This window comes from Dermacentor silvarum, chromosome 10 (genome assembly GCF_013339745.2).
Source record: "Dermacentor silvarum isolate Dsil-2018 chromosome 10, BIME_Dsil_1.4, whole genome shotgun sequence".
NCBI lineage: Eukaryota > Metazoa > Arthropoda > Arachnida > Ixodida > Ixodidae > Dermacentor > Dermacentor silvarum.
Genome location: NC_051163.1, coordinates 57,459,919 through 57,472,807, shown reverse-complemented (window position 1 = coordinate 57,472,807; position 12,889 = coordinate 57,459,919). Strand labels below are relative to the sequence as shown.

The 12,889-nt window shown below is 47.2% G+C and overlaps 1 protein-coding gene across 2 annotated transcripts in view; it reads right to left on the bottom strand.

The window, feature by feature from the left end:
- The window catches only part of LOC119431679 (sodium-dependent proline transporter-like), a 101,694-nt gene extending 90,432 nt beyond the window's left edge, over window positions 1-11,262 (bottom strand). Inside the window, exon 1 of one of the 2 annotated variants that reach the window (XM_049656995.1) lies at window positions 10,883-11,262. In XM_049656995.1, the coding sequence (XP_049512952.1) occupies window positions 10,883-10,919 (37 nt within the window). In that variant the 5' untranslated portion in view covers window positions 10,920-11,262. The remainder of the gene's footprint in view (window positions 1-10,882) is intronic. The other variant, XM_037699156.2, reaches the window with a different exon arrangement.
- Between the last annotated feature and the right edge of the window lie 1,627 nt (window positions 11,263-12,889).

Sequence of the window (12,889 nt, the reverse complement as noted above, 5' to 3'; positions counted from 1 at the left end):
TTTCTCGTGTGTGCGTCTTGTTAATGCTATATATATATATATATATATATATATATATATATATATATATATATATAGCATAGGTTGCTTTGACGAAGGCTGGTCCACCAGCCGAAACGTTGCAAAATATACTGTGCTAATACAACGTACGTCGTCTTCTCTTTTCTTCAATATATATATATATATACGGTGTTATTGCTTCACCCTCTGGTGTCCATAGGAAGCGGTTGTCGATTTGGCTTCATTAAAAAGTTCGAGTGGGCGTATATGAACTGCACAAATACAGGGCGTGGCGCACAGAATGACACAACGTACAGAGTACAACAGCGCTAGACGCCACGGTGCTAGATAAGGTATCTTGGTCGTTGCCTTGGTCCAAAGTTACCTTGGTCGCTGTCACGACCAAGGCAACTTTGTCTCACCGGAGTGGCGTCCGTCCCGTATCTCAAGCACGATGACGGTCGTATAAGTTTCGCAATGTTGACATCGCGCAAGAGATATGCGGCTTGAGAATATGGTGCCCTTGAGCATAAAAAAGAAAGACAGAAAGAAAGGAAAAGAGAGGGAAAGAAAGAAAGGACGCCGTAATATACTACAGACGCCAAAAGAAAGGTGTTACGTCTTCAGATAACGGAATGCCAATGGGCGTGCTTCCAAGTGCACTTGCTACGGACTAAACGTGACAGTTCGCGCGTGCTTACCCGAAGGACGTAAGAATTATCGGGCAAGGCGGCGCGGGGACGAGCTTATCAGCGCTATCTAAAGAACACCTTTTGTCACACTTTTTTTTTTTTTTTTTTTTTTTACTGTGACTGTCTTTATACTACATTTTGTGATACTTTGGTACACATATAGTACTCACAGGTGGTCATAAATAAACGGGAGTTCTCTACAATGGCGCCCGTCATAGCCACTGTGTTTATTTGGGACACTTCTAAAGCCATTGAAAATGATAGCCTGACAGCCCTACCATGGCGCTTTTCTTAATCCGTTAAGAGTTCGCGCATCCTGCCAAACTGCGAACTTCAATATTCCTAAAATTTCCGCGTAATCACGAAGAGGGGAGAGGGTACCACGCTTGTTTTATTTTTATTTCTTTGTTTTTTTTTTCCTGATCACACACCTTTTGTGGAATATATACGTACTCTATTAACGATTATTTGCCTCTAGACGCAGCAGCCAAAGACGAATATAAACTTGAGACAAGAGCGACTTACAAGAAACACAATGTTTCTAGATCATCATCAGCAGCAGCAGCAGCCTTTATTTATGTCCACTGCAGGACGAAGGCTTCTCCCTGCGATCTCCAATTACCCCTGTCTTGCCCTAGCTGATTCCAACTTGCACCTGCAAATTTGCTAACTTCATCACCCCACCTATTTTTCTGCCGTCCTCGACTGCGCTTCCCTTCGCTGCGCTCTTGGTATCCATTCTGTAATTCTTGTGGTCCACCGGTTATCTATCCTTCGCATTGCGTGGCCTGCCCAGCTCCATTTATTTCTCTTAATGTCAGCTAGAATATCGGCTATCCCAAGTTTGCTCTCTGATCCATACCGCTCTCTTCCCGTCCTTTAACGTTAGGCCTAACATTTTTCGTTCCATCGCTCTTTGCGCAGTCCTTAACTTCTCTAGCTTCTTTGATAACCTCCAGGTTTCTGCCCCATATGTTAGCACCGGTAGAATGCAATGAATGCAGAATATATACGTACTTATTTAACGATTATTTGCCTCTAGACGCAGCAGTTAGAGGAATATAAACTTAGAACAGCAGCGACTGACAAGAAACAATATGTTTCTAGATCACAGTGACTTTTTCAACTACTGCAGTGTAGCATATTTCGTCCTGCTTCATCAACTTGTTAGAATAAACTTGCCGGAAGAAAGTATGTCCCCTGGTATGAGGAGCAAGCAACTAAGCAGGCCTGCTTCCATCGCAGTGGACGAGTTCTAAGCCAGAGAAAGTATGCTGACTTTCTTCTTTTCCGTCCTATAGACGGGCAGCTTGCTGGCTTAACCTCGTGAAAAAAATAACCAAATAAAGCTGAAGAAACGTGAATCGCTAAGGGTGAGGGGGCGGGGGGTTGCTTTTTATGTAAACTATTTTTGCCATTCCCTGGAATCCAAGAGCCCAGCTTTTACCACCAATAAACGAGACAAGCCTCCTGAGCAGATCGTGCGGTTTTGAAGCACGTGGCACGGGTGCAAACGAGCTTGTCTTCGACGGCCGTCTTTACGAAAGCCGGGGAACGAAGCGGAGGTTGTTGAACTCTTCTCAGGAAAAACACACAAGACATAGCACGGCTTCACTAGACGACGACCAGCGCGTGTAAAAAGGACGTCTAGACGGCACACACACACACAGACGGACCTCGCAAACACGAGGTGACCGCGACGACTTCTTTGAAAAGAGCCACCCCCCGCGGTCCGCCTTTTTCCGACGATGCCGGCGAGGCGGCGGCTCTCTCAAGAGGCCGCTAATGGCCGCCGTCCAAGCGGCGATAAAGACCAGCGCTGGTTCTAGTAACAGTTGATAAAGACAAACCTACGGTAGCTGTTTCTCCGCAAGGCGTTTCAACTTCTCTCTCTCGTCGAGGGGTGCGCCTAACGCGCGCGAAATTTTAGCCTGGCGGTGACGAATTCATTCACTCTGACTGAGTGAATGAATTCGTTGATTCGCTCACTATATCTGGCGGAGTGAATGGATTCGTTGAATGATCGAACGAGTGAACGAAACGTACAGGTTCGTTCACGCGTGTGAATCCTGCGTTCGTCCTACGTGTATAATGACTTTCGATAAATGAGGATATTTGACGGAGTGAATGAATTCATTAGTTCGCCCGTGCACTCGGAACGAACGAACGAGCCAATGAATGAAATCCAGCGCGTTCGCAGACGACTAGCTGTGAACGCGGCCTTCGTACGCTTACGGCTGTATAATGGCTTTCGAAAAGTGAGTCAATTTATCGTTTCGCTCGTCCAGAATGAAGGAATTAATTAAATTTATAGGTCCGCACACTCGTTTAAATCCTGCATTCGTGCTGTGTATAATGGCTTTCCGATAAATTAGTACTTTATTGCAGGAATGTATTTACTATATACATTCGCTCACTCAACATGAACGAATGGATGAAATGTACCGGTTCGTACATGTTTCTGAATCTGGCGTTCGCCCCGTGAGTTTTTAATGAATAAAGATATTTGACTGAGTGAATGAATCATTAATTCGCTCACTCGTAATGAACGAACAAATGAACCCATGAAATCCAGCGGTTCCTGCAGGCCCTTGAATGCGCTGCGTTCGTCTAATTGAGAATGACTTTCTATATTATTATAATTAGTAGTAGTAGTAGTAGTAGTAGTAGTAGTAGTAGTAGTAGTAGTAGTAGTAGTAGTAGTAGTAGTAGTAGTAGTAGTAGTAGTAGTAGTAGTAGTAGTAGTAGTAGTGTTTTATGTGTCGTTTGAACAAATTTACAAGGTAGAATAGTACACAGAAAGAGGGCCAAGTGTATATGACTTAAATGGCCATTACTCAATGCTGAGTATGAGTAAATTCGACTGAGTGAATGAATTCATTAACTAATTAATCACCAAATTCTAAAGGGACCAAGGATTCTAAAGGTCCAAATTCGCGAAAATAGCTCAAAATCCGTGACGTAACATTCGCTAGCATCGTTGAGGTTTGTGCTCGAATTTAAAAACACGGTGAACACTGGGTTTAATCTTTTTTTTTTTTTTTCGTTGTAATTCGCCCGTTCCCTCCAAACAAATGAGAGTCTGAAATGTCTTAAATGTTCCCTCTGGCGTCCATTCAATGCAATAAGAGCTGTCAACTGCAGACATTTGAACTCACATACTGGTGTTGAGCGAACACGCTCAGTGCTATAAGATCAGCTCCGCGATCTTGAGGCCGCGATCTCGGGAAAATCGTTCGCCTGTCCCCACGGTGATCGTGAAACCCAGTCGCTGATTTGCGCGATCGGCTCTCCTTGCAACACGGGTTCTCTGGATGATTGATTGAGCGAGCAGATCGTGTTTTTGGGCGGTGCCGTTTTCGACGTCCCAACACAACCTCGACCTTGGCGAACTTTTCTTACCGTACTTTTGCCATCGTGTTTGATTATAATACGCCCGATTTCTCGGGGAAACAGTGTCCACGAAGCCGCAGTATTCGCGTCGCCGATTATGATCGGCGAAAAGACAATGTCAGCCGTGATATACGCTTTCTTTTCCCCGTAGATCCGGTTCAAAAGATACACTCTTAGCACGTTAACTTGTATATAGAGGTCTACATTATAGCGATTATGAGAGATATAGAATGATATATTTAAGTGATAATTCGAGGCCTATTTCGGCAAGCGAGTAAAAGGAAAACAGATCGGGCTAGGTGTGGCTTGCTAAATGGAAACTTCATACGCGATGCTCGATATAGTCAGCTATAGGTGTCTCTTTGACGTTAGCCCTGTGGCAGGATCCAGTCCTCAGATGACGTCGTTTCCTTAGGCCGGTAACATTCCCGGAACGGGTTCATTCCTTCGCATTCCCGTGCGAGTTGATTAACGCTCGAAGTCACCTCTTTTGCGCATGCGCAGGTGGAATTTCACCTGCGGAGGTGACTGCGGGCGGCCGGGGTCACATTGCGTAGCCGTCGCCACGTCCACAGGGCGATGATGTCGTTGAAACATGTCGGCGAGGGAACACGAGGAAACATGAAGGGGGCACAAAAGTTGGCACAGTTCCTCGCCTGCTGTCTTTCTTTAGTTCGCTTTAATCTCTGTCACGTCTTACGTATCGAGCATACACACTTTTTACGCTTGCAAAATTTGTCACGCTCATCTCGCGTTCGAAATGCACGCAAGCTGCTCCCGTAACAACTACAAAGAGTTCTAGACGAAACACATAACTGAGCGTCGCGCTCTATAATATCCGGCGTTTGAATCCGCATTCGTGAATCGATAAGTCGGTGTGGATTTATACGGGCGCCATATTCTCGCTTTATTCAATTAGCATACGGACACGCGCCTTTGCGCCAGATTAAGTGTCGCAAACCGGCTCTTTGCTCAGGCGGCTGCCGTTCTTTAACCGGGAATTCTGTATCCGCGTGACAATGAAACGACCTCATTACGGTATACCCTTCCTTATATGGCGATCGGCATTGAATGGCGAGCACGCCCCGTTGCGGTTCATTGCGGTACGCGTTTGTCGTTTAAATGAGCGCTGTGCCTATACTCACGTAAGGGACTTGGTAAAACTGTTAGATTCTACTGCATGTGGTGCTACTTGCGACACGTAATGCGCGAAAAAACGTCGCCATTTGTGTTAATGAGAGCAAGAATTAAATTTTTAAGGGCCCAATACAGAACAATTTGGTATAGGCGTATAGTGAATCAAGGGACCTCGCATTAAACATGTGGACCATCTGTGGGTGCACATGTTTAATTATGTTTCATCGCATGTTTTCATCCGACGGTATTACTAATAAACTCTTAATGAATCTAGACGACGACTCGATCACTTTCTTGGCGGATCATTTCACCCAGTTGTGGAGAAAGGGAGACTATCCGGAGGAATGGAAGATGGCCAACACCATCCTCATACCCAAACCGGGCAAACCGCTCCATCTGGATAACCTCCGTGCAATTTCGCTTACATCGTGCCTAGGTAAAGCTATGGAACACGTTATTCTCAACAGACTCACTAGATATGTCAAACAAAACTACATACTCCCTATAACCTGATTGGTTTCCGCCCCGGGCTATCGACTCAGGACGTCATGCTCCTGATCAAACACCAACTCATACAAGTTATCCCGGTGCACGGGAGAGCGATCCTGGGACTAGACGTCGAAAAAGCTTTTGATCGCGTAGAGCACAAGGCCATCCTCGAGGTCCTCTCCGAGCTGGGGTTGGGCGAGAGGCTTTTCAGCATAGTCAAGGCGCTTCTCGGCGGTAGGCAAGCGAGCCTCACCCTAGGAGAACTAAAATCGAAGGTGATGAACCTGGGAAACAGGGGCACCCCGCAAGGGGCCGTGCTCTCATCCATGTTATTTAATCTAGCAATGACCAGAATAGCGAGGAAACTGGAGCGTATAGAAGGTATATACTTTGCAATATACACCGATGACATAACCACATGGAACGCCAACGGTAACGTAGGCCAAACGGAGACTAGACTGCAGGAGAGTATACACACCGTGGAAAGCACACTATAGGCTAGATGGGACTAAACTGTTCGGCGGCAAAATCGGAGCTTTTGGTCTTAAAACATCGAGGCAGCTAGGGGTCGAAGACCCAGGGGCTACGTCCCCGGGGAGGAACCCAAGATTGTCTTACGCTGTCACGACGGATCCGCGATCAAGCAGGTCGAAAAGATTAGAGTTTCAGGCTTGCACATAGCAGCGGGAGGTACCGACCTCAATGCCATTCAACACATTTCAAACAAAACGGACCAAGTCATCAGGTTACTAAGAAAAATCAGCAACAGACACAGGGGCCTGGGTGAAGACAGCGCTCTAATTAAGGCTATAGTGCACGCCTTCGCTCTCTGTCACTTCACCTACGTGGCAGGTCTACTCAAATGGTCGCAGGCCGAGCTGAACAAGCTCAACACTATGATCAGAAAGTTAGTCAAGGCTACCGTAGGTATACCCAATAGCACCTCGAACGTGAAGCTCATGAACCTAGGCGTACTCAATACGATAGAAGAGATGGCGGAAGCTCAACAGATGGCGCAGCAGGAAAGAGTGACGAAAACGCGAGCGGGCAGGCTTATACTCGGAGCGATAGGGAAGAGACCCCGATAGATCGAGGAATCCGAAGGAGGCCGAGGTAGAGTTGAGCGCGGACCTTAGAGACGCGCGATCAGAACCACCCCCCTCCCGAGAAACATGCACCCGGAACACAATGTCAGCAGGAGAAAAGCGAGAGCGAAAGCTTTGTTGAAAGAAATTTAACAGCTAGGGCAACAGGCGGACCTAGTAGACGCTGCCTGGGTCAAAGGCAAAGAGGCCTGCGCGGCCGTGGTGGTCGGCAGCCAGAGCGAGGTACGGGACGCCGTCACCATCTTCACTAAGGATTCCACGGTGGCGGAGCAAGCCGCGATTGCTCCAGCCATCAGGAACCGTAAACGGTCTTTCATTTATAGCGATTCCAAAGGGCAGCAATTAAGAGCTTTGACAAAGGCAATGTCGCTGGGACTGCAGCTAAAGTTATCGATAAGGTCGAAACTATCAAAACTGAAATCCGATGGTTTCCTGCACATATGGGACAAGTGGACGAGATTCGGCTCAACCTCAACTAGGTGACGAACGGCCTGGCACGAGGACTTGCTTGCCGTGCCGATCAGAACCGAACCGACGCCCACTACCATTCCGGGGACCATAAAGATCATTTACTAACTTACAACGACATCACTAAATACTACTACTCGGGGCGTAGGCAATTCCCACTGCCACACGTGAAGTTGAACAGGGCTCAGGCAGTCACGCTACCTCTACTGCAAACCGGGACGTTACCCCACTCCGTATTTCATAAATAAAATTCACCCCGAAAGAGAATATTACGAAAAAAAAATGTAACGTATGCGATGGCATCATTGAAATCAGACACATGCTGGCGGGCTGTCCCTGCGATTCTCGCCAACCCCGACGAAAAATGGCTTTACTGGCACAAGATATCAAACTCTTCGTATGAAGATCAACTACGGGCTGTCCAGAGGGTCCACGATGGCGCCATAAGGCTCCGCCTGACGGTGCCGACGTGGACGCGGCCCGCCACGGTCTGAAAAGACCGGGTTTCAGGGCTCTAATAACATTTTGTGAATGAATGAATGAATGAATCTGGGGGTCGTTTTATGTGAACGCGAAGCATGGTATACACGTTTTTTTTTTTTTTTTTTTTTTTTTTTTTGTGTGTGTGTGTGTGTGTGTGTGTGTGTGTGTGTGTGTGTGTGTGTGTGTGTGTGTGTGTGTGTGTGTGTGTGTGTGTGTGTGTGTGTGTGTGTGTGTTATTACATTACTTATTACACGAAATACGAATGAGCATATGTGAGTGCACAATTATAAAAACGATGCAACGAAAAAGTTCTATCTATTTTACATGATAAGGAGTCCGCTTTGATTATGATACCTGGGGTTTTCTTTTTTTCTCGCTTTTTTTTTTTTTTTTTTTTTTGAAGCACACGTGTTTTCTGCGTTTCGTCCAAATAGGAATCGAACGTAATCCGCGACCTTGTGTTCTCAGGAGCAGGATGCCATATAGTCACTGACTGCGTAGATATAGTGTAACCCGGATGCTAACCTCGATCCTTCAATGGAGCTGAAACGGCGAAATGTAGCCTCATTGAAGTGCCAATGAGCTTCGCCGAACCCTGTCACAAAATTTTGAAGAAGGTAGCCATAACCGTAAGTGAAATTCGCCGTAGGTTAGGAGAATGAAACGTTTACGATTCTTCTGCGGACTGATCAGGACACGTGGGTCAGTTATCCAAATGTCTTTTTATATCGGGAGCGTTTGCGTGTTCGCTCTGGAACGGTTTGCAACAATCTGCAACCTTGCGTAAAGGCACGTTGAAAAAGTGACAAATACAAAAAATAAAGGCAAGAACGTTCAGAAAATCGTCCGTTGTGCTAGAGAGCAAATAACGCTTTGTAGAGTCAACATCGAAAAGGACGACGTAGAACAAAAAATGTATAACGTTCTCTTTATTCCTTCCTTGTATTCTTTCTTAAGTGCAGAAGTGTTTTGAACGAGTGTGCTATACAGATGCACGTGCGATGAGTTGCTGCGTTGTTTATTTTTTCTAATCCCTCCGAACCATGACACACGTTGGCAGGCAAGACAGCTCTCGACAAATGAACAGTAGGTAGTATGTGACGGCGTCATTTCATCTATTAGCACGGCGTAGACATGGGACACGCATCACGGATATCGTTTGTTGGTGTCGTTTAATATATGTAGTTGGTTACCAGAGCAACCGCAAGACGTTGAAGCCAATTAGTAAAGTATCAATGATTAGGAAGACAGCGGTGAGTAATTAGATAGTAAAGCGGGGTAGCTAATATCTATAGTTGGCATTGAAATGAAGAAATGGAGATTGGCAGACCATTTAATGCGTATGAAAGATAGTACACGGTTGTTTATTGGAGTAAAACAGAATGGGAGCCTGCCATGGAAAGCAAAACATAGTCGAGGACGGTAGAGAACCATAGGTAGTGTGATGAGACCTGAGAAATTTTGCATGCATACGATGGTGGGAGCTGGCGCAAGACGGGGGTAATTTAAGGACGCTGGGAGGCTTTAATCCTGCATTGGACATAAATGATGATGATGACGATGATGATGATGGGAACAAACGTAGCTGAAGACTAACGGTATGTATTTCAGCAATTCGATTATGTTAGAGGTACAGTGCAAAAAAGGCGAAAGAAAGGCCGCCTATTATGGCCAAAGAGACAACCATCCGTTCTAGACAGAAAAGCGCCTAAATTCACGTGCGCTTTCCGCGACTTCAGTGACTATCGGGAGTCTTTGAAAGTTTGACATCTTTTTGCATTGCTTTCTTTAAGCGCTCTCGTTAGCTAAATAAACCGACTGAGTCGCTAATTAGAACCAGCGGAATTCGCATTTTGCGAAGCAACGCAATATTTGTTCATCGTATACAGGTAGAACGTTGCCATAGACAGGCAACGAAATCACGTGAACCAAAATTAACTGCGTACAAGAGCATCTGCTGACAAGAGCGCGCTCTTTCGAAACGTCTGGAAGATATCGTAGGAAAATCAACAGCGAAAGAAAATTAATAAAGAAAAAAAAGAAAAGGGAAAGAAAGAGACGCCTTTGTTTACTTCTCGCCTTTTAGCCTTAGAGCTGCGTTCTCTGCAAAATGTCGCGCGCACGTCACCAACAAGCGTGGAGGTCTGCGCGTTTTCCAAACATTGTGACGCTCTATGAATTAGACACCAATTGTTCACAGTTTGAGCAGCCCGTTATGCCCGAATTTACGATACCCCGCTGCATATAGAAACAATAGCTTTATTACAGTAGTACGCCGCCTTTCGTCAAGCCCGGCGTATGTCGCTCGAAAAACAAAAGCACCGCGGTAGGTGGCTCCTCTTAACACGCTCGCGAAGACATGACGACACAATCGAAGGCGTCAAATCAGCCACGCGTCCCGTCTCCGGCTTTACAGGACGAGGAAGTCCCCGCACCTGCTGCTGTTGCCGTTTCGCAGATCCCTGAGTAAACACCTCTGACGTCACGTAAGCGTGGCTGAGGCGCCAACTTCAAAAGCAACGCGCTGCGTTGCAGCACCCTTTCTCACGACGTTGTCTCATTGTACAATATGGGAGCAGAGAAATATTTCGGGGTTATATTGTGTCATTGGTATAGCGGCTTACGCGTTATTCGATACTTATGGCATGCTTACAATATACCTGAAAGCGCGTCAACACATCTGGAATAGAACGTTGTCAGCTGATCAGCTGCGCGTCTGTAACTGACGTATCGAAGACGCCGTTTGAGTAGCCACAAGTTTACGAGACCACCAATATGCTAGTTAAAATAAAACAATTCCAATCTTGATGTTCGTCTTGATTTCGTTGACACGTACTGTTTTTGACACTGACAAAACGAACGCACTGTTTTAGTAATTCACAAATGAAATTGACAAGCTATACACGGCGGTCGCAGCTGACAATGTGACGAGAACGGTTGTCAATCGAAAACATCAGACGAAACGTAATGTCATTTGAAACTTGTTTCCGCTTCCTTCACTGCCAACTTGAAACAAAACCACTCCGGACGATTATCGAGGCTCCAGGCCAGCGACATATGCTACGCTCGCGCAAGACTGACATCGACAACGACGTGTAAAGAATTCTACTCACCCGTTTTGTTCAGCGAGGTATAGCTGCCGTTTTGCATTGGTGCAGAAAGTGTCCACCCGTTGACCCTATATTATCCTACCACCACACGCGCGCGCACGCACACACCAAATTATTCGGGGCTCCGGTGGCAAAGCGCGCCGACGCACGCAGATGTAAATATTGCGTCCTCTTTGGGCCGGCGAAGATACACCACGCCGACGGAGGTTGAGCGCTCGCCGGAGCCGGGGAGCGGTCCACGCAACGCGGCCGCTCTTGGCAGTCGGTTCAATGAGAAAGAGAAAAGCTCAACAACGGTCACACGCAGCTGTAGCCAGCGCCACGCGACGACGATGCGGCGAGTCGGGAAAGCGGCTGATGCAACTCGCCGACTTCCAGCTGCCACGGCGCGACCCGGACGCGACCAAGTGAACCTCCTTGGACGCGACAGCGCTGACAAAGGGGAACGGCGGCTACGGTGCGACAGGGCGTAGTAGAGAAGAGTAGGAGGTGGGCTGTCGTGGAGAAAATTTTAAACCAGTTCGAAGGACGCGCGCGCGCTCAATTAAAAGACAAAAGAAATACGGGTCAGAAGAGAAACGGGATCGGAACGAGCGTTCACGGGGCAAGCGAAAGTTAGCTCAGTAGGACTGCATGTTGTTGTTCTCCGTGAGCCATTTATCGGGGTTGATGCAGAGGTTTGCTTGGGCGGAGAAACTCCTTTTCGGGAAGGATCGATCGCAGTGGTTTGTTTAACGTTAGGCGGATTGAAGTCAATGTCGCACGAATTTTAGATTCGAAACACGTGCGCCAACCGGTCTGCCGCGCGCGCGCGCGTTGTGACGTTGATCAGTGAGCGGCGCACGCTCTGTAATCGGTCGGTGAATGTGCCGGCGGTGCTGATGCAAGCGGGTTGACGCGACTTGAAGACGAGCGTCTGCGACGCGTGCTGGCTCACTGGGTCACCAGTGGGATGCCGAGGCACATATATGCCCAAGTCGGGAGAGGGGCAGAGCAGCGCCTCCGTGGGCGCGTATTTTTGGGATTAGGAGGGGAGAGGCGAAGGAAGTCCCTCGCGAGCGGCGCGCATGCGAGCTCACGGCGCGGCGGAAGTAACCGGAGCAAGGTTGGGCACGAAGGAGAAGCAGAAGCCTTCTTCCGCCATGGGCAACCGGTGTTTATCGCCGTCCAGCACGTGCGTCAGCGGAGCGAGTCAGAGGGCAATCAATAATGCGCTAACTAACGTGATGCCCTAAGTGTCAAGTTGACAGAATATCTAGTCGGACAAAGTGGGTGCTTGATAACGGCATGCAGCTGTGTGGTAGACAACATGACAACGTCACAACAACGTGTGGGAATTTCGAGAACTGCGGACAGTGGGCAAAACATCCGATTAGCGCGCCTCCTGACGGCTATTTTTCTAAGCTTGAGTAAAGACAGCGTGGCCTTTGAGATTGGGCGCGCATTTTCTGATGCCATGGAAACCAGCGTTACTAGAGTAATCTAGTAAAGTTGATGGAAACAGGAAAAAAAATTTTGCAAACAAAAGAACAAGCATAAATGTCAATGCAGATATGCCAAAAACGTTGTTTCATCAGATCATTTTTTTTTTGTTAAGTCTACGGACAACAACGCACTGCAATATCGCAGTACTTTCGAAATCGAAAGCGAGAGCTTCATGTCGCAAAAAATACCCGCGATGCGGGTATTTTTTCAAGCTGTCCAGAGAGGGCACTGGCATTCTTTTTACAGTATTTTTGAGCAGCCGACAAAGCGCTCGCACATTTCCAGATTTAGCGTGTGCTTTAAGCCCCTCGGATTATATTGCGACAGGTTGACTAAAAGGACTTTAGCAAACGTCGACTTAAGCGGTGTTTTGTGGAAAAGGTGCGCTTCAGAGCTCCACGTGTAGACTCCATATTCACGATGGGTCGCTGACGCGTGGTGCCGCGATCTTGTGCCGGCGGCGTCTTCGTTTTTGTTCACGTACCTTGTGTTTCGAGCCACCGTATACGTAAGCTCTATAAAAGT